The 23344-nt window shown below is 38.8% G+C and overlaps 1 protein-coding gene across 5 annotated transcripts in view; it reads right to left on the bottom strand.

The window, feature by feature from the left end:
- AHCYL1 (adenosylhomocysteinase like 1) overlaps positions 1-23344 on the bottom strand; it is a 249319-nt gene that overhangs the window by 132552 nt on the left and 93423 nt on the right. For all 5 annotated transcript variants that reach the window (XR_008401357.1, XM_053706782.1, XM_053706784.1 and 2 more), the window contains exon 5: positions 47-149. Coding sequence is in view for 4 of the 5 variants with exons in the window: in XM_053706782.1 (XP_053562757.1) it covers positions 47-149 (103 nt within the window). In the remaining variant the exon portion in view is untranslated. The remainder of the gene's footprint in view (positions 1-46; positions 150-23344) is intronic.

Here is a 23344-nt window from a genome sequence, read left to right as displayed (position 1 = left end):
ATGAAAGTTTATGTCTAGGTAAAACACAGACTGTGCATAATAGTACCTGACTCAGCCAAGGCAGCAGCCACTTCATTCTGGGTAGAATAGATGTTACAGGCAGACCAGCGGCATTGAGCACCAAGTGCACACAGTGTCTCAATCAGTACCTGAAAATTAAAAAGGAAAGAAAAAAATATTAAAATATATTAGGATAACATATGCATGTGAAATGTGTAGACAAATACCTGGCAAAATACATTCTAAATTTTCCTACATCCAAATGCTAAGAAAACAATGGCATAAAACATGTTTTAGTTTTTTTGTAAATTTTAAATTGATTATAAAATATGGACAAATTTAAAAAAAAAATTTTGATTCTACACAACTGATGTGAGTACATATTTTTGCTGTTCATTATATTACAGACACATCTTTGGTTAGTCCAATAATAAACATTATGTTCAAACACACAAGATATGAGACCCAGCAAAAGGATGCATACTCCAAAAGTAATAAACACTAAAATAGTTCCAGCAGCTATCAGATCCCCTCTTATACAGAAGTAGTAAAAGCCTCTTCCACTTATGTCATGCTGAGGTAAAATTATGTAACTGGAATCAAGATTTAATTATGTATCATGTATATGATGTATATAATAGAGAAATAATGACATTTAATAATTGAACAAGCCGGTGTTATTCCCCGACTGCGTTACGTTTGCCTACCTCCGACCACGTGTCCAAAATAGTTTCAAAGACAGCATGGGCACATGGGTGCTCTTTGGTGTATTTTTAAATTTTATTGTAGGAATGCTGCAGTGAGCACATGCGTGAACAGCCATCTTTGAAACTATTTTGGAGGCGTGGCCGGAGGTAGGCAAACGTAACGCAGTCGGGGAATAATTCAGAACACCGGCACACACCCAGGCCACTATATCATTACTCGGTTGCCTAGCTTGCAATTGCTACTAAAACATGGATGAATTTGTAATGGTTAAAACGCTAGATTGAAGGTATATAATACTGTCCCTTTACGATGGGAGGGTGAATGTTTTAACCAGGGAGATGCAAACTCTAAATAGTGACCAGATTAATTACTCTTGTCCACAAGATGTCACAAAACATCAATATTTTATTATTGTATAAAAGCCATTGGCTTCCAGAGAGAAAATGCGCTATAGCTCCCTCTGGCAGAAAAACAGAATTTATGCTTACCTGATAAATTACTTTCTCCAACGGTGTGTCCGGTCCACGGCGTCATCCATAACTTGTGGGAATATTCTCTTCCCCAACAGGAAATGGCAAAGAGCACAGCAAAAGCTGTCCATATAGTCCCTCCTAGGCTCCGCCCACCCCAGTCATTCGACCGACGGACAGGAGAAAAAACAGGAGAAACCATAGGGTGCCGTGGTGACTGTAGTTAAAGAAAGAAATTCATCAAACCTGATTAAAAAACCAGGGCGGGCCGTGGACCGGGCACACCGTTGGAGAAAGTAATTTATCAGGTAAGCATAAATTCTGTTTTCTCCAACATTGGTGTGTCCGGTCCACGGCGTCATCCATAACTTGTGGGAACCAATACCAAAGCTTTAGGACACGGATGAAGGGAGGGAGCCAATCAGGTTACCTAAACGGAAGGCACCACGGCTTGCAAAACCTTTCTCCCAAAAATAGCCTCCGAAGAAGCAAAAGTATCAAATTTGTAGAATTTGGCAAAAGTGTGCAGGGAAGACCAAGTCGCTGCCTTACATATCTGATCAACAGAAGCCTCGTTCTTGAAGGCCCATGTGGAAGCCACAGCCCTAGTAGAGTGAGCTGTGATGCGTTCGGGAGGCTGCCGTCCGGCAGTCTCATAAGCCAATCGGATGATGCTTTTCAGCCAAAAGGAAAGAGAGGTAGCAGTAGCTTTTTGACCTCTCCTTTTGCCAGAATAAACGACAAACAGAGAAGACGTTTGTCTGAAATCCTTTGTTGCTTCTAAATAGAACTTCAAAGCACGAACTACATCTAAATTGTGTAACAAACGTTCCTTCTTTGAAACTGGATTCGGACACAAAGAAGGCACAACTATTTCCTGGTTAATATTCTTGTTAGAAACAACCTTTGGAAGGAAACCAGGTTTAGTACGCAAAACAACCTTATCTGAATGGAACACCAGATAGGGCGGATTACACTGCAGAGCAGATAACTCAGAAACTCTTCTAGCAGAAGAAATAGCAACCAAAAACAGAACTTTCCAAGATAACATCTTGATATCTATGGAATGTAGAGGTTCAAACGGAACCCCTTGAAGAACTGAAAGAACTAAATTCAGACTCCAGGGAGGAGTCAAAGGTCTGTAAACAGGCTTGATCCTGACCAAAGCCTGAACAAAAGCTTGAACATCTGGCACAGCTGCCAGTCGTTTGTGTAACAAGACAGATAAAGCAGAAATCTGTCCCTTTAGAGAACTCGCTGATAATCCCTTATCCAAACCTTCTTGGAGAAAGGAAAGGATCCTAGGAATTTTGATCTTACTCCATGAGAATCCCTTGGATTCACACCAACAGATATATCTTTTCCATATTTTATGGTAAATTTTTCTAGTTACAGGTTTCCTGGCTTGTACCAGAGTATCTATCACAGAATCCGAAAGCCCACGCTTAGATAAAATCAAGCGTTCAATTTCCAAGCCGTCAGCTGGAGAGAAACTAGATTTGGATGTTCGAATGGACCCTGTACTAGAAGATCCTGTCTCAAAGGTAGCTTCCATGGTGGAGCCGATGACATATTCACCAGGTCTGCATACCAAGTCCTGCGTGGCCACGCAGGAGCTATTAAGATCACCGAGGCCCTCTCCTGTTTGATCCTGGCTACCAGCCTGGGAATGAGAGGAAAAGGTGGAAACACATAAGCTAGGTTGAAGGCCCAAGGCGCTACTAATGCATCCACTAGAGTCACCTTGGGATCCCTGGATCTGGACCCGTAGCAAGGAACCTTGAAGTTCTGACGAGACGCCATCAGATCCATGTCTGGAATGCCCCATAATTGAGTCAACTGGGCAAATATCTCCGGGTGGAGTTCCCACTCCCCCGGATGGAATGTCGGACGACTCAGATAATCCGCCTCCCAGTTTTCCACTCCTGGGATGTGGATCGCAGATAGGTGGCAGGAGTGATCCTCCGCCCATCTTATGATTTTGGTCACTTCTCTCATCGCCAGGGAACTCCTTGTTCCCCCCTGATGGTTGATGTAAGCAACAGTCGTCATGTTGTCTGATTGGAATCTTATGAATCTGGCCTTTGCTAGTTGAGGCCAAGCCCTGAGAGTATTGAATATCGCTCTCAGTTCCAGAATGTTTATCGGGAGAAGAGACTCTTCCCGAGACCATAGACCCTGAGCTTTCAGGGAGTCCCAGACCGCACCCCAGCCCACTAGACTGGCGTCGGTCGTGATGATGACCCACTCTGGTCTGCGGAAGCTCATTCCCTGGGACAGGTGATCCTGGGTTAGCCACCAACGGAGTGAGTCTCTGGTCTTCTGATCTACTTGAATCACTGGAGACAAGTCTGTATAGTCCCTATTCCACTGTTTCAGCATGCACAGTTGTAATGGTCTTAGATGAATTCGTGCAAAAGGAACTATGTCCATTGCTGCAACCATCAACCCCACTACTTCCATGCACTGAGCTATGGAAGGTCGTGGAACAGAGTGAAGAACTTGACAAGCGTTTAGAAGTTTTGACTTTATGACATCTGTCAGGAAAATCTTCATTTCTAAAGAATCTATTATTGTCCCTAAGAAAGGAACTCTTGCCGACGGAGACAGGGAACTCTTTTCTATGTTCACCTTCCACCCGTGAGATCTGAGAAAGGCCAGAACGATGTCTGAGTGAGCCTTTGCCTTTGAAAGAGACGACGCTTGTATCAGAATGTCGTCCAAGTAAGGTGCCACTGCAATGCCCCTTGGTCTTAGAATCGCTAGAAGGGACCCGAGTACCTTTGTGAAAATCCTTTGAGCAGTGGCTAGCCCAAATGGGAGAGCCACAAACTGGTAATGTTTGTCCAGAAAGGTGAACCTTAGGAACTGATGATGATCTCTGTGGATAGGAATATGTAGATACGCATCCTTTAAATCCACGGTAGTCATAAATTGACCCTCCTGGATTGTAGGTAAAATTGTTCGAATGGTTTCCATTTTGAACGATGGAACTCTGAGAAATTTGTTTAGAATTTTTAAATCCAGAATTGGTCTGAAAGTTCCCTCTTTTTTGGGAACTACAAACAGATTTGAGTAAAACCCCCGACCTTGTTCCACAGTTGGAACTGGGTGTATCACTCCCATCTTTAACAGGTCTTCTACACAATGTAAGAATGCCTGTCTCTTTATTTGGTTTGAAGATAAGTGAGACATGTGGAACCTTCCCCTTGGAGGTAGTTCCTTGAATTCTAGAAGATAACCCTGAGAAACTATTTCTACTGCCCAGGGATCCTGAACATCTCTTGCCCAAGCCTGAGCAAAGAGAGAGAGTCTGCCTCCTACTAGATCCGGTTTTGGTAGCAGCAGCAGGCTTCTTGGCCTGTTTACCCTTGTTCCAGCCTTGCATCGGTTTCCAAGCTGGATTGGTTTGCGAAGCATTATCCTCTTGTCTAGAGGCTGCAGAGTTGGAGGCCGGTCCGTTCCTGAAATTGCGAAAGGAACGAAAATTAGACTTATTCTTGGCCTTGAAAGGCCTATCTTGTGGGAGGGCGTGGCCCTTACCCCCAGTGATGTCTGAGATAATCTCCTTCAATTCTGGCCCAAAAAGGGTTTTACCCTTGAAAGGGATATTAAGCAATTTTGTCTTGGAAGATACATCCGCTGACCAAGACTTTAGCCAGAGCTATTGCAAACCCTGAATTTTTCGCTGCTAATCTAGCTAACTGCAAAGCGGCATCTAAAATAAAGGAATTAGCTAACTTAAGTGCGTGAATTCTGTCCATAACCTCCTCATATGGAGTCTCTCTACTGAGCGACTTTTCTAGTTCCTCGAACCAGAACCACGCTGCTGTAGTGACAGGAATAATGCACGAAATAGGTTGCAGGAGGTAACCTTGCTGTACAAAAATCTTTTTAAGCAAACCCTCCAATTTTTTATCCATAGGATCTTTGAAAGCACAATTATCCTCGATAGGAATAGTAGTGCGTTTGTTTAGAGTAGAAACTGCCCCCTCGACCTTAGGGACTGTCTGCCATAAGTCCTTTCTGGGGTCGACTATAGGAAATAATTTCTTAAATATAGGAGGGGGGACAAAAGGTATGCCGGGCTTCTCCCACTCCTTATTCACTATGTCCGCCACCCGCTTGGGTATAGGAAAAGCGTCGGGGTGCACCGGAACCTCTAGGAACTTGTCCATCTTGCACAATTTTTCTGGAATGACCAGGTTGTCACAATCATCCAGAGTAGATAGCACCTCCTTAAGCAGTGCGCGGAGATGCTCCAATTTAAATGTCACAACATCAGGTTCTGCCTGTTGAGAAATTCTACCTGAATCAGAAATTTCCCCATCTGACAAAACCTCCCTCATGGCCACTTCAGATTGGTGTGAGGGTATGACAGAGTAATTATCATCAGCGCCCTCCTGCTCTACAGTGTTTAAAACAGAGCAATCGCGCTTTCTCTGAAATGCAGGCATTTTGGATAAAATATTTGCTATGGAGTTATCCATTACTGAAGTCAATTGCTGCATAGTAACAAGCATTGGCGCGCTAGAAGTACTAGGGGTCTCCTGCGTGGGCAAAACTGGTGTAGACACAGAAGGAGATGATGTAGAACTATGTCTACTCCCTTCATCTGATGAATCATCTTGGGCAACTTTACTATCTGTGGCAGTACTGTCCTTACTTTGTTTGGACGCTATGGCACAATTATCACACAATTTTGAAGGGGGAGACACATTGGCTTCCATACATACAGAACATAGTCTATCTGAAGGCACAGACATGTTAAACAGGCTTAAACTTGTCAATAAAGTACAAAAACCGTTTTAAAATAAAACCGTTACTGTCTCTTTAAATTTTAAACAGGGCACACTTTTTTACTGAATATGTGAAAAACTATGAAGGAATTGTTCAATTTTAACCAAATTTTCACCACAGTGTCTTAAAGCATTCAAAGCATTGCACCCCAGACCTTTAACCCTTAAAATGACAAAACCGGAGCCGTTTATAGATGAAGCCTTCTAGGGACCTTTTCAACTACTTCCAGGCCCATACACATGCAGCTGCATGTCCTGCTCTCAAAAGTAACTGCGCAGTAATGGCGCGAAAATGAGGCTCTGCCTACTACAAAGAAGGCCCTTCCTGACTGGGAAGGTGTCTAAGCCAGTGCCTGCCGTGAAAATAACGTTCCCCAAAGTTATAAAGTGTGAATTTCAACCTCAAGCTGTATAAAATGCCCAAATAAAGCCATCGATCTAGCCCATAAAAGTGTCTACCAGTTTTATAGCCCATATTAAGCCCTTTATTCTGTTTGAGACTAAGAAAATGGCTTACCGGTCCCCATGAGGGGAAAAATGACAGCCTTCCAGCATTACACAGTCTTGTTAGAAATATGGCTAGTCATACCTTAAGCAGAGAAGTCTGCTAACTGTTTCCCCCAACTGAAGTTATCTCATCTCAACAGTCCTATGTGGAAACAGCAAACGATTTTGGTTACTGCTGCTAAAATCATACTCCTCTCAGAAACAGAACTCTTCATCCTTTTCTGTTTCAGAGTAAATAGTACATACCAGCACTATTTTAAAATAACAAACTCTTGATAGTAGAATAAAAAACTACAACTAAACACCACATACTCTTCACCATCTCCGTGGAGATGCTGCCTGTGCAACGGCAAAGAGAATGACTGGGGTGGGCGGAGCCTAGGAGGGACTATATGGACAGCTTTTGCTGTGCTCTTTGCCATTTCCTGTTGGGGAAGAGAATATTCCCACAAGTTATGGATGACCCCGTGGACCGGACACACCAATGTTGGAGAAATGTATTATATGGCCATAAATAAACTAATTGGAGGAGGGTGTAGCCATATTGCTGCCTCTAGCAGCCACTCCAAACATACTACAATAGAAATCTCACCTACTTCACCTGCTTCCAATAGGTCCTCCCCCTCTCTCACAAGCCTCAAGCTCTCTGTGTGTCGGAGCGTTACCATGGTAACCCGCGTAAAGCTCTGACTGCTGGGCCTCACGAGAGAGGGGGACATATTGCAAGTGAATACGAAGTCTCCTGGGTCAAAACATGCGCAAAATAGCAAGCAATGTTTCACGGATAAAGCGGTACAGGGGGAAGGGCAAAACCGGGGTCAAGAAGATGATTGGGGGTGGCTCATTTTCGTCCGTTTTGGTCCCATTTCGGCCAAAATGCACAATACACATTTTCGTCCGAAAGTTTCGGCAGCCGAAATTTCGGTGCATCCCTAATTGTTACAGGGTAAAAACAGTTTGGTCATGGATGAGGTAAACTGCCAAGGAAAAGGAGCAGGTAGACTGCCAGATCAACGCCCAAAGAGCAGGCAGGACAAGAAGAGAGAAAATATAAAAAGACAAATACATCAGAGCAGAAAAGGAACAAAACAGACAGACATTCATTCAGACAGGTATCTCATCGACTTAAAATAAAAAGAAGAAAAAAAAAAAAAAGATTGCACTCTCATGGAAAGAGTTTTTTTAATTTAGCACAGGAATTTCTTCAAGGGACATGAAACCCAATTTTTTTCATTCATTATTCAGTTTAAACAAATTTCCAATTTACTTCTTTCATCAGATTTGCTTAATTATCTTGGTATCCTTAGCTAAAGCAGCAATGCCCTACTGGTAGCTAGCTCAACACATCTGGTGAGACAATAAAAAGAGACAAATGTGTGCAGCCACCAATCACCAGCTATCTCCCAATAGTGTAGTATATGTACATATTTTTCAACAAACGATACCAAGAGAACAAAGTAAATTGAAACTTTAAGTGAATTATGAAAAATGAAAAAAGTGAGACTGATAAACAATGAAAATGGCTGGCTGTGTCTGTCCTGACATAAAATTGGGCTCAACTGCAGCCGAATGCTGAAAAATTGCAAACAAATTGTGATCAACCCACAAATTACAAAATGTAAAAAATAGTGAAAAAGGTGCTATTCTTTTTTTATTTAATTGATATTGATGGGAATGCATTACTAAAAATGGAAGAACAGAATTGCAGTATGGTAACCTTGAACCATATTAGCATATACAACCCGTACCCCACGTAACAGTATATAAATACATAAAAAGGGGACAGTGTAATACTTTGTAATATTATAACAGTTTTTTGTTATTTATAAATGTTACTAAGCTATCCAAAGCACAAATTAATTGCATAATTGAACATAGACTGATTTAGTGGTAAGTTGTGCATCAAACACTGAAAACAATTATTAGCGAAGTTTAACTTAATATTGGCTTAAATTTTAGCTGGTGGTCAGTAAAACCAGCCAGGTGATGTGCCCATTAAAAAGGTCCTGGGGAGAACACTGGTTCTACCTTGGCAACTAGCATGCGAGAATAAGGGGCAAAACAGACAGACAGAAGGAAACAGAGACGTAAAAAAGCTACAGTCAAGGAGAGAAATTGGAGAAAGGAAGCATGAAAGCAGCAAAGGAACAAGTCATAAGTCATTCTTAACTCTCCATATACCAAATGTAACTGAGTAGAATCAGGCCATGTATAGGAAAAGTATAGGAAAATAGCCTTTGCAAATGGACCACAATAGCCAATAACAAATTCACAGCCAGTATTGTTGGGGGAAAATGAATGATGATTTTCTGAAAAATAAAAAAATAAGAGGCACATGGCAACAAATGGAAAAAAGATCTACATTTAATACATTTATATAGATTTTTTTTTAAGGCAAGTAAAAAATTGCAAATTCTTGACAATTAAAAATATGGGGGAGTAAATCATATAACACAGACGTTGATACGAGATGGATAACTGTAAAGGCATGATGGAAGACCAAACCTTATATTAAAAGGGACATGAAACCCACAATTTTTCTTTTATGGCCAAGATAGATAATACAATTTTAAACAACTTTCCAATTTACTTCTATTATTTAATTTGCTTCCTTCACTTGATATCCTTTGCTGAAAGGTTGATCTAGGAAAGCTCAGGAGCAGCAAAGATCCTAGGTTCTAGCTGCTGATTGGTGGCTGCATATATATATACACATACATACACCAAATGTCATTGGCTCACTCATGTGTTCAGTTAGAAATCAGTAGTGCATTGCTGCTCATTCAACAAATGATACCAAGAGAATCTAAATCTTGAAATCAATTTTTTGGGTTTCATGGCACTTTAAGGAGAGAGCATTTTGTGATCTTACTGCAAATGTGATCAATGAAAATAAAAACTACCAGTATCTGGTAACTTGCAATAATTCTATTGCATTCTATGAAATGGAGGATTTTAATATCACGCTTTTATCTCCACAATAACTTAAATTAATATTGCTCTTGCCTTGTAAATGAGCTTCACTTAGAAGAAAATTAAACCCATATTTTGCTGATGAGATCTAATAAGCTTGGAACAGCTGTCCAGAAATGGTTTTGTTTTTGCTGCATGTATCTCATAAGGGGATCGCTGTAATTAAACACAGTACTAGATGCAAAAAGCATGAGATATTGTATATCTAATTTGTTACCAAGGCACCAGAGGATTGTGGGTAAAATATTCAATGTATACAGAGTACTTCTGGGTAAAGCAAGGGGGGTGCATTTCCCTAGATGTGCTAATTGCATATGCAATAATTCTATAGCTCTTACGAAAACAAAATTAATGCTCACCTGATAAATTAATTTATTTCATGGTGGTGTGAGTACATTATCCATTACACATGGGATTCAACTCCTGAGTCCTGGCCACTATGAGGAGGCAAAGTTTCCCAAAACTCCTAAGAGTACTTCATCCCTACCAGCCAAGCAAGGAGAGAATAGAACTAAAAGAGGTAGGGAAAGGACAAAGCATACATTTTTCCCCCCATAAAGGTAGTGAGAGTCCACAATCCATTACACATAGGAACTTATACCCAAGCTGTGGAGTCCACAAGTAATGTTGGGCGGGATAAAAATGTTTGAGAAAAATAAATAGGTAGACATCTATTTTCCAGACACTGCTGCCTGGAGAACTTTCTTACCAAAGGCAGCTTCAGAGGATGCAAAAACATAAAAATAGTAGAATTTAGTAAAAAGTATGTAAGATGACCATGTTGCTACCTTGCAAATTTGCTCTATAGAAGCCGCATTTTTAAAAGTCCAAGTAGAAACATATCTGGTCGAGATAGCTGTAATGCATTTTAGAAAAGACTTACCCGCCACCATGTAAGTCTTAAGAATAATGAGCTTTAGCAAAGCAGCTAAAGAAACAGCTTGGGTGTTTTGGCCTTTATGTGGACCAGGGAAAAGAAAAACAGACTAGAGGATTGACTAAAATCTTTAGTAGCCTGTAGATAAAATATTAAAGCCCTTACTATGTCCAAATTATGAAGAAATCTTTCCTTCAAACTTTAAGGATTAGGACAAAGAGAATGAAATTGCTAGTAGAAACAAAACCTGCCAATAAAATATTTCATATCTAAGTAATGCAATGGTTCAAAAGGGAGGAACCTTAAATCATCTAAGAACCAAAATGTGATTCCAAGGTGGAGAAATTGGCTTAAAAGGGACAGTCAAGTCAAAATTAAACTTTTGTGATTCAGATAGGGCATACCATTTTAAACAACTTTTCAATTTACTTTTATCATCAAATTTGCTTTGTTCTCTGGGATGTTTATTGGTACGCTCACTCTCCTGGACCCCAATACTCCCTGAACAATGAACTGGAACACCATAAGCTAAGACAGAGAATTCATTGTAGATTAATCCAGAAGGATATATTGAGAAAATCCTTGCACCACTGACGTGGCATGCATAAATGAAGAGGACTCATGAGCGCCCGAACGAAAGGAATTGTGTCTGATGCAGCCATCATCAGACCTAGCACATCCATACATAAGCTACAGTAGGATTGGATAGAGCCTGAAGTCTCACACAAGTTGACTGAATTCAGTTTTCTTTATTTAGACAAAGAAAAAATATTTAGCATAGATTCTATAATGGCTCCCAAAGAGAAGACTCTGGTTTGAGGAATTTGAGGGCTTTTAGGAATATTGATTCCACAGACATGATTGCAAAGAAACAACAAAAGTTTGTTGGTATGAGATACTGCTAAAGGAAAAAAATGGAGTAAGGAGTCACCAAAATGCATTGTGCTCCAATTACAAGTAAAAGCGTAACGATAATATTTGTAAGATTCTGGAAGCAGTAGAAAGACCAAATTGGAAGAGCAACAAACGGAAAAGGTTTGTCCTGAAAAGGAAAAAGGGAGCTGATAATGATCCTTATGATAGTGATATGAAGGTAAGCTTCATTCAAATATATTGTGGACATAAACTGCCCTTGTTGAACAAGGGGAAGAAAGTTAGACTTGTTTCCATTTTGAAAATAGGAAACCTAAGAAATTTAGTTACAAATTTCAAATGCAGAATGAACCTCAAAATTCCATCATTCTTAGGGACTATAACTATTACTCCCATGAGTTCTAGGTCTTGATTACTATAAAAGAAAACTTGAGCCTTTACAGGGTTCTTCAGAACATGGGACAGAAGAAACCTTTGACTGGAAGGGCATGATATGAAACCCTTTCTGTGACCTTGAGCAACTATGTTTAGCACCCAAGAATTCTTCACATAACTGAAACCAGTCCTGCTTAAAAAAGGGCAATCCCCCCACTCGGAAAAGCATCTGCGATGGGGGGCCGCACCTTCATGCATACATGTTAGCGGAAGAAGGCCTTTTGGACTGTTTAGACTTGATTCAATTAGGTTTACAGGAAGATCTGCAAGAATCCTGCTTTTGGTAAGAGGAGGAAGATCATAGGTTCCTTGAACGATTAAAGGAACGAAAACGAGTTTACCTACAAATTACAGTAGAAATTATAGCGTCTATATCAGGCCCAAATAAAATCTTCCCTTTAAAAGGAAGAGAAAGAAGAACAGGTTTTTAAACCATGTCAGCTAACCAAGCGCCACAAGGCTCTCCTTATCAAAACTCACAACCATGCAGTGTTCTTGGCATTTAAAGTGACAAAGACAACAATAATATCACAGATAAAAACATTTGCTGACCGCACAAGTGTCCAGTAACATAGATAATTCTGCTGATGAAGATTTTCAGACATTTGTTCAGATAAATTGTCACACCAGAAAGTTGAACCCACTGCCACACAAGCAATTTTAATAGCTGGTTTAAACAACTAAACCGCATAAAGAGAGATCTTTCTATGAAAAGACTCCAATTCTCTGTCCAAGGAAATCTTAAAAGAGATACAATCCTCTAAAAGTATAGTAGTTCCCTTAGCAAGAGTTGAAATGGCACCATCTACTTTTGGAACATTTCCTAAAGCTCCACACTAGTCATAAGAAAAGGAAATATTTTCCTGAATGCAGTAGTTGGCTTGAAATAAAGATCAGGTTGTCACCATTCCTTGTAAATGATTTGAGTTATAGCCTCAGGAAGCAAAAAACATTTTGGATTCGTAACAGACAGTTTGAAAATGAAATCCAATTGCTTAAAGTGAAAGTAAATCCTAGCGTTTTACGAGCGCTAGGATTTACTATTGAAACAAATAAAGGGCACTTTCATTCATGAAGTATAAGATACTTTATGTAGAAAGCTCCTTTATTTGATTCAATCGATCGCTCTTAGCTCTTACAGCAGAGTACGGCTAAAAAATATTTTGGCTAAGAGGTGACGTTTTCACCTCTTAGCTAATAGTGTGGTAAATCTGGCTCCCAGGGACGCTAAGCCGGATTTACCGCACCGGTGAAAACGTCACCTCTTAGCCAAAAATGTTTAAAGCCGTGGGCTGCTGTAGCAGCTAAAAATGCTGATCTATTGAATCAAATAAAGGAGCTTTCTACATGAAGTATCTTATACTTCATGAATGAAAGTGCCCTTTATTTGTTTCAATAGTAAATTCTAGCGTTTGTAAAACGCTAGGATTTACTTTCACTTTAATGGATTTTGCTTCTGTAGTCTTAGGATACTGTACCCCTAAGGTACCTAACATCTCCTTTAAAAGAGTTCTAAGGTGATCAATCTGAAACAAAAGAGGATAATTCAGTTTCTAGAACTATAACTGACTCCTCAACAACAAAAAGTACTTCTCCCTCAGAGGACAGATCTGAGGAATTAGAATATGAATCGGCAAGTAGTTGATAAGAAGCTTTGGTCTTGAGAGAGTCAGAAGTACATGGGAGGTAAGAAGAAGGTTTTTTGACAGGGATTCTTTTGAGCTTACTAGGAGAGGGCATGACTGCCAACATCTCAGACACAGTAAAGCACAACAAATCCTTAAAACAAGGAGCACTGCCTTGTATGGAACAAACAGAGGGAGGACAGACTACTTTTGAGGCAAGATATAAAAATCAAGAAAATGAGAACAGCACCAGTTCAAATAAGTTCACCAGAGTGCCAGCGAAAAAAATAAATAGTGTCTCTGCTCACCCCTCTATAATCCACATAGAAAATGAATATGCAGCACCTCTGTAGTGTATATGTAGCAAAATAGATGCTCTTTATTAGGGCGACATCCCCAAGAACAGCAAAGTTTCATGATTAAGGGTCCATTGTGGCCCGAAACATTGCTGTTCTTGGGAAGCCACCCTAATAAAGAGCATCTGTTTTGCTACATATACAGAGGTGTGCGTATTTATTTTCTATGTGTACTTTAGAGGCAAGGACAGCATTAAACTGATTAGAATATATAAGGAGATCCACCAAAAATACTTAAACAAGTGATCATATGATCTCTCTAAAGGAAACAGGTTGGTGGGGACATTTCAGAATGCACCATTATAATTACATAATGCAATAAATAATGAACTAGCAGACAGTATATGTGCTATTGTAGGAACTGAGATATAGTAGACACAGTATAGGCCATATGCAGGGACTTAAACAGTAATGTCCTAGATAAAGAAGGGGAAAAACACACAGTAATAAAAAACTGTGAGCATACAATATAGACCCCTGTTTTAAAGTACACACAGATGATATAATGAAAAATAAATGAATAAATAAATAAATAATAACCCCCGGCTCTTAGAAAATGCGGAATATATTACCTCCTTCAGAGAAAATATATACTGCAGGAAAAAAACTGAGCACGCTGTACTGAGGAAAAAAATGTGAGTTACTTGCGGCGGGAAAATAAATGAACTCTTACACAGCCGCCTCTGAACTGTGCCACTAAAAGGAAATAATTATCTGGAAAAGCACTCTGCCAACATAAAAGTGTGCCTCTGTAAAGCGTGCTGCATTCCCCAGAGTTAGAGAGAGATGAGCAGATAAGAGAGCACGCCTCTGTAGCATGCATCGGCTTCTAAATATGTTAAATTAACAATGAAAAATTCTGATATGTGCTATAAAGGAATTAAAAAAATGTATAGAAGTGCTAAAAAACCTGAGCGCTTAATGGAAGCTTCCCAGAAATAAAGATTAAAAAAAAAAAAAAAACGCTTAAAGGCAAATAAAAAAAACGTACACTGAAAACTGAGATCCTTACTACCCCCTTGTAGTTTCCATTACAAAGGTTCCTTAATAATATGTAAAGAAAAATGTGTAAATGTCTGCTCTATGCATGTCCCCTGGCTAGGGTGTATCATAACAAATGTACCTGCTAATAGCCTGTGGGCTATGTGAGTCTTATGTGACAGGCACACCCTCCACTTAGCTTACCAGCCGCAGAACAACCAGTGCTGAGCACATTACAGCAGAGGATATAAATGAGGCAGCAGGAGAAGGGAAGGGACCTGTCCCTGTGACACCTTCACCAGGCATAATTGTGTCACTGCCCCATACTTTAATCTTCCCTCTGTCTCTCTATAGCAGGTCTCTGAGGAGAAAAACAGGCTTCAAATCAGTCTGAGAAATATAGAGCACCTCCTCGGAGGCAACATTTTACACAGTGAGGTGGGAGGGATGAAGTACTCTTGAGAGTTTTGGGAAACTTTGCCTCCTCTTAGTGGCTAGGAAGTGAATCCCATGCGTAATGTATTGGGGGGGGACTCTCACCACCTTATGAAAGAAATGGAGGATTTTAATCACACACTTTTATCTCCACTATAACTTAAAGGGACAGTAAACCTCAAAAATAATGTTATATAAATCTGCACATAGTGCAGAATTATATAACATTATATTAGCGCAAACTTTATAAAACATAATATTCCCTTTGAATTTTTTAAAACGGCTATTTTACAGACCCGCTCTCTGTACTCTGCTGAGCGGGTCTGTTTTTTTCACACAGCGCATCTGGCCAGCTGTATAGTCACAGCCCGGCCCGACCGCGCCATAACACTAAGTGCAGCTCGCTCCTGCTCTGTCTGACAGCAGGAGCGAGCTGCACTTAGTGTTATGGCGCGGTCGGGCCGCGCTGTGACTATACAGCTGGCCCGATGCGCTGTGTAATAAAAACAGACCCGCTCAGAAGAGCACAGAGAGCGAGTCAGAAAAACAGCCGTTGTTTTAAAAAATTCAAAGGGAATATTATGTTTTAAAAAGTTTGCGCTAATATGTTATATAATTCTGCACTATGTGCAGAATTACATAACATTATTTTTGAGGTTTACCGACACTTTAAATTAAAATTGCATAACAGAAAATAGCTCACATGAAACTAACCCAAAAACATAAAAAAAACCTGGGGATGGGTTAAATACACAGATAATAAAGTCGGATCAAAACCAACAATGCACTACAGGGAGCTAGCTGAACACATCTGGTGAGCCAAAGACAAGAAGCATATACTGCATGTGTAGCTACTAATCAGAAGCTAGCTCGCAGTGGCCCATTGCAGCTTCTGAGCATATGTAAGTATGCTTTTCAATAAAGAATATCAAGTGAACAAAGAAAATTTGATAAAAGTAGTACATTTAACCATTAACTGCTGGGCCCTTGTGCTTTAAAGGAACATTAAACGCTTTGAGATAGTAATATAAAATGATAATATATATATATATATATATATATATATATATATATATATTAAAAAAAAACTCTGCAATATACTTTCATTATTTATTTCGTTCCCTTTTCCTGTAATTTCATTCTGAATTTGTAAAATTAGAAATGGAAGTGCAGAGCACTATTATATTCTACACAGTCATTGGCTGCACAACCTAAGTTACAACATGACAGCTCCCATTGTTTTGTAGACACTAAAACTTTACACACATTTTGTAAATATTTAAAAAGCTTAAGAAATATGTCTACGTGTTATTCTCAGACTAATCTTTTCTTTGAATGCATCATTCTATCTAGCATTAATTTAGTGTTTAATGTCCCTTAAAGTCCTACTGCAAGTACTTATTCTACACATATATTTGGTTGTTGGGTTTTTTTCCCCAGCAGTACCAGCACAGTCAAACTATACTATTATTTTATGTACATATTAAGACTTGAGAAATCTACTTCAAGGAGTGTGAAAAATGTAACGGTTGTAAAAAAAAAAGATCATTTTTTTTTTAAACTTATTTCTTTAGTAAGAGTTTATCCTCATATAAATAAGGGCCTTTGGGTTAATTTGTATAACTTTGATCTGCACATAGGGGCTGTCCATGAGCCTCTACATAAATAAATGCACATTTATTCATGGTAGGTAAATACTATTACCAAAGTAATCATCTGGCTTTTAAAACATATATAACAGCTTTATTTTAAAGTGAATGTAAATTTTCACAAATGAAAGCCCCGTTTTTAAAAATACTATTAAAAACAGGGACACTTTCATTCATAAAAGTTTACATTGCAGCCATTTTTTAAAAATCCAAGGTATCTGTGAAAAAGAAGGCGCCTCCTAGTGTAATCCTGCATAGGCAATGAACGATATCAGTGCCAAGGTGTGAAAATATACTCACAAGTGAAGCAGCACCAAATATGCTAAGTGGCGCAGGCTGAGATCTTAACAGTTTCCCAGCAAACTGATCCTCAAGAGGATGTAGTGGCCCAAGTGTGCCAGGGATCGGTCCAATAAAGCTCAGGCTTCCATGTTATTAAGCATAAGTTTTATTAAAAACAATATTAAAAACCATTGGGTATGTACATTACCCAAAATGATAAAATGGTAAAAGCAACAGATTGCAACGCGTTTCTCAGCTTAAACCTAGCGGTTTCATCAGGCATCTGTTGATAACATGGATACACTGGCTTTTATACCTCTCCTACAATCTCCCTTAATTGGATCCTCCCACTCCCTCCATTCACAGGTGCGATCATCAGACTCACACCTGTCCTAAAAAAAATCTGTCTACCATATTCAAAGATGTATAATACACACATATCCCATTGTATTAGAGTTCAATGAAATATCACAATAAACTGGTATAGATCATAAACCCAGCAATATGTCTGATCATACAGTGTATATACAATTCTTACATGATTCCCAAAATTGCTTTATCTGTCAACACTCATAAAACAATATAAAAGGACTTAAAGGTAACTTACCAGCTCTATCAAACGCTCAGATAATAGAACCTTTACATATGGAATACATCTTTTATTGATAAACCAATTATATCCCTCCTTGATGATCTGTGTCAGTATCATAACCCTAATGTTACTGGCGATATTATTCCGAATATTTCCTTATTTTAGTTTCTTGTTCAGAAACCTATGTATAGGTCAATTCTACTATACATTATAAATGGTGACTAATAATGTTCACCTATACATGTTTATTTATTTTATTGTGATGTTTTGATCATATAATAAATATCAACTGTGCTGTGTATACGTATATGTTGTAAACTGTGGTGACAGCTAAAATGTGATTGGGCGATGTAGTGGAATGGAAGTATGATCTAAACATACAGATCGATACTGAGATGTAAATTATCCTAAGTAAATCACTACTTACCAGTTAATATAACCCTTGTTATACGATGCGTGTAATCCTAAAATAATAAAAATATACCTTGATGGCGACTTAATGTGTTAATGTAACAACGCTCTGTGATAGGGTAGAGTCATAGAGGGAAGTTTGTGGGGGTGTGGCTGTGATACATGACCCAGACCAATAATACTATTGATCTAGATAAGAGATACGCCTAAAACAGTGATGTCATCATTTAGTACTAAACGAGGATAAGTTGCAATAATATATTTACTAGAATCACTAATTAGTATACTGATGTAGTTTAACGTGAAATGCTAAAAAATGATACAGTGTGCTCTCAAAACCTTGGGAGCGTTTTTTTTTTTAAATGTACCTTGATAGGAACTTGACATGTTATGAGGTTGTGATCCCTAAAAAGGGTGTGGTTATATATTATCGCTCTATGATAGGATAGAGTCATAAGTGGGGGGGGGGGGGTGTAAGGGTAAGGATGACATGTGTGCATCCAATCCTATGTACTGACAATCTACGTCCCCAGGTCGTCTCTTCTAACGTCCGAAATTACGAATCCGGCTTCCTCCAATAATGGCTTCCCCCCAGAGCAAACATTGCCTGAGGCCACGCCGTGATTGGAGGAAGCTGGATTCATAATTTCTGACCTAAGAAGAGACGACCTGGGGGCGGGGGAATCACTGCTCCGGTGTCCGAAGCTTGCAAGGAATAAAAGGCAAGTATTTAAAAAAAACGGCTGCAATGTAAACTTTCATGAATGAAAGTGCCCCTGTTTTTAATAGTACTTTTAAAAACAGGGCTTCATTCGTGAAAATTTACATTTACTTTAAAGAGGGGCTGCTGGGCTTTAAATTTCAGTGGTTAGGGCACACCAACAGGCCTGACATGTTTCGAAAGGCGAAACATATCAGGGCTAACAGGGAAGCTCTGTCTCTTTTTTAAAAAGCAGTTGTGTAAATGAGTGTGGTTTACCATTTTTATTTAAATAACTTTGTATTCTGACCAAACCGCTAGAAATAATGGCTGACGATATGTGTCGCCGTACCTACTAGTAGAAGCATTACTTAACCTTAAGTAAACACCAATATTTGTATCCCGTTGTGATGTTGCTTCACATTAGATTTAGCACGTTAGGGAGCGGGTATATTATCAGCACATCATTTTTTTTGTGGTGCCCACCTCCCCTAACTTCAGTTGGAAACCTGCTGTTTCTTTATAATCCAATAAAACGTTCCAACAGCCTCATTATTGACTGTCCCATGGTTAGATCCTAGAGAAGAATATACAGCAGTGGAGGACGTTGTTATTTGTTAAAAGATTTATGCTAGTATGTAGATGTGAGACACAACTCGATTTCACTTTCTCTCATTAACCATTTGTTATAATTTATTAACACGGAAGCTGTTAGTACCTAAATGTAGAGTACAATTTAGGCGACTACGCTGCTGTTAAGCAAATACCAGTATTTGTATCAAGTGTGGGATTGCTTTACATTTAATACAGCACGAAAGGAAGTGGGTATATTATTAGTATATTATTCTGTAGTACCTACCACCGTCAACTACAGCCGACAACCGGGCGTTCCTTTATAATTCAGTAACACATTCTAACAGCTCTATTATTTACCACCCCATGGTTAAAGCCTGAATAAGATTATACAGCAGTGGAGTACGTTGTTATTTGTTGCTAAGTGTTTAAATCCATGCTAGCATGTATATGTGAGACACAACCCGATCTCACTCTCTCTTATTAACCTGTTGTTATAGCTTATTAGAACGGAAGCTATTGGTACATAATGTGGAGTATAATTTAGGGGTCAACGATGCTTTTTATCGGCAGTGATAAATCTCAGCTCACTACCCAAGTGTATGTAATAAACAGCAACACACATATAGAGTTTATGATTTACTCCCCTCAGAAGTGACAAGGGTGTTGTTTCATCCTACATGGTAAGGGTGCAATATGCCTAACTGTATATCCAACCTAGTGTGAATATTTGATACAACCATATTAACCGTTTACATAGGCAGTCAATGAACTATACCTCAACATTACCCTAAACAAACATAAAGGGTAACTAGGGAATATCCAGACATACTTAGTTAATCTTTGTACCTATTTCCAGTAATTGGAAATGATATCATTTATACAATATTTTGGTTAGCATCACAGCAATAATTGCAGATTTCTCATATAACGAGCACGCTCGAACCCCACATAGGATTTGACTACAATTTAAAGTTATAGCATCTTTTCGCTGAGAATTACAGGGGGTACCTGGCCGCAGTACAATTATTAACTCTATTGAACTTCCTTGCCATTTTGTGGCCCCCTTCAATGCATTCAGTCTTATTTGGTTTATTCAATTACCCCATTTGTGGTTTTGGTCATTGAATAATCAATTCTGAGGGTATCCAATTTTATTTTCAAGAGGTATTATCCTCTGGTACTGTACCCTGATTGGTGATTCACTCATTTTATCACACTGTGGTTTTAATTAATATTATGATTTATTTTTACCTTATTAAAAGTTAAGTATTATCCCTTCACCCCTTCTATTGGACGATCCCCGTTTGGGTCCTCATTGAACCTTAAGGCTCCTATTCCTTAGTGGTGATGAGTGCTATTTTTGTGCATACTTTTCAAATGCCAACATTTGAATCCTCCGCCAGTTGTTCTCTTTTTTGCACAGCACCTTGGTCCCTCTCTATCTATTAATAATTGACATCCCCTGGTACGTCTAGGGGTATTACCATTGTAGTGCCATTGTTTTCTCTTTTCGCCTTTCAGATTTTAATGATATCTGAACTAATGGTCAAAGCATGTTAGTATTTTATTTTTTAAAAGTGTGCTTACACTTTTATCTTCGATTTTTCCTATCTACTACAGATCTGCATGAATAATTCCAATGGCACATAATACTGTACAAATGCTTGCTTTATGAGCTCTCTTGTAGTGTGCATTATATGCTTATCTGAAAATCACTCCTGGATGACACAACATACAGTGTCATAATAAGCTACCTGATATAACCTAACAATGCCAAAGGTAATGCTATTTAACAGAGTGCTTCACACAGCCCTATAAAACTGTGCCAGTAAAACACACACAGCTCTCAATTACTAAAATATGGTAATCATGCCAGATAGTAAAACACCACTGATCTATGATTCATTTGCAGAGCTAAGCAATTATGTTGTAAGTTATTTTAAAAATACAATAGTTAAAAAACCGCACAGATCTCGTATACAAGTAGTCATAAAAGGAGAAACCCATTACTAGAGCTGCAACAACTAATCGATTATGTAAATAGTTGTCAACGAATCTCATAATCGATTAGTTGGTTTGCAATTAGTTTGTCTGTGCACAACACCAGCTGCTTCACTCCGATGAGTTCCTGCACATGGTATTGTGGTTTATAGTTATGTTCTTAGCCTACAGGACATCTATAGATGTTTACTTTTCACTTTTATCCGGACAATATACGTTTACAACTACTCCTGGCTTATGTACAACCCAGAAATAATAGAAATCATCATTTAGATTGTTTATATTAAATCAGGTGATTTGGGACTATACTTTCCATGATATAGAGTCAAACTTGTTATTTACACCTAGCCCTAGATAGATGGGATTTGTTATTCGAATTGATGTGCACTATTATCTGTTTGCACAATTATTAGCGGATCACTTGCTATTGCTGATTATATGTACTGTATAGATAAATGTGTAAGGCTTTGTCCTGATATTGATATATAGTCATTAGCACTTTTGACTTTTAATTAATTATAATATTAACAGATTCAACCTCTATAAGCATAGATCGGTTATTTTAATAGCAGACTAGATATTTTATCCCTAACCTTTATAGCTGGTTATTTACCATTGCATATAGATATTCAAGATATTTTTTATGTTAGAATGAAGTCCAGGCTTACTTTTTTAAGAGGCCCCTTGTATTGGTGGGAAGTTAAAGGGACACTAAACTCAAACACTTTCTTTTATGATTCAGGTAGATAATACAATTTTAACAACATTCCAATTTACTTCTATTATTTAATTTGCTTCATTCTTTAGATATCATGCACATAGCAATGCACATGGGTGCGCCAATCACACAAGGCATCTATGTGCAGCCACCAATCAGCAGCTACTGAGTCTATCTAGATATTCTTTCAGCAAAGCATATCAAGAGAATTAAGCAAATTAGATAATAGTAGTAAATTAGAAAATTGTTTAAAATTGCATTCTCTTTCTAAACCTTGAAAGAAAATCAAATGGGTTTAATGTCCCTTTAACAAAGATAAATATTCCACCTTGGTGAAATTAGCAAAACCCTACTTATGCATCTCAAGCACCTCAACACCTTTTGAGCGTCTCTCTTTTTTTTGTATTCGATCAGTCGAAAAAAATAATCGGCCGATTAATCGATTATGAAAATGATCGTTAGTTGCAGCCCTAACCATTACAAAAACATAATTTATGCTTACCTGATAAATTTATTTCTCTTGTAGTGTATCCAGTCCATGGATCATCCATTACTTGTGGGATATTCTCCTTCCCAACAGGAAGTTGCAAGAGGATCACCCACAGCAGAGCTGCTATATAGCTCCTCCCCTCACTGCCATATCCAGTCATTCGACCGAAACAAGACGAGAAAGGTGAAACCATAGGGTGCAGTGGTGACTGTAGTTTAATTAAAATTTAAAAGGACAGGGCGGGCCGTGGACTGGATACACTACAAGAGAAATAAATTTATCAGGTAAGCATAAATTATGTTTTCTCTTGTTAAGTGTATCCAGTCCACATCCATTACTTGTGGGATACCAATACCAAAGCTAAAGTACACGGATGATGGGAGGGACAAGGCAGGATTAAGCGGAAGGAACCACTGCCTGTAGAACCTTTCTCCCAAAAACAGCCTCCGAAGAAGCAAAAGTGTCAAATTTGTAAAATTTTGAAAAGGTGTGAAGCGAAGACCAAGTCGCAGCCTTGCAAATCTGTTCAACAGAGGCCTCATTTTTAAAGGCCCAGGTGGAAGCCACAGCTCTAGTAGAATGAGCTGTAATCCTTTCAGGGGGCTGCTGTCCAGCAGTCTCATAGGCTAAGCGTATTATGCTCCAAAGCCAAAAGGAGAGAGAGGTTGTCGAAGCTTTTTGACCTCTCCTCTGTCCAGAGTAAACGACAAACAGGGCAGATGTTTGACGAAAATCTTTAGTAGCCTGTAAGTAAAACTTCAAGGCACGGACTACATCCAGATTATGCAAAAGACGTTCCTTCTTTGAAGAAGGATTAGGACACAATGATGGAACAACAATCTCTTGATTGATATTCCTGTTAGAAACCACCTTAGGTAAAAACCCA

This window comes from Bombina bombina, chromosome 3, assembly GCF_027579735.1.
Source record: "Bombina bombina isolate aBomBom1 chromosome 3, aBomBom1.pri, whole genome shotgun sequence".
Classification (NCBI taxonomy): Eukaryota; Metazoa; Chordata; class Amphibia; order Anura; family Bombinatoridae; genus Bombina; species Bombina bombina.
The sequence above is the reverse complement of the archived record's forward strand: the minus strand, read 5'-3'. Positions and strand labels throughout refer to the sequence as shown.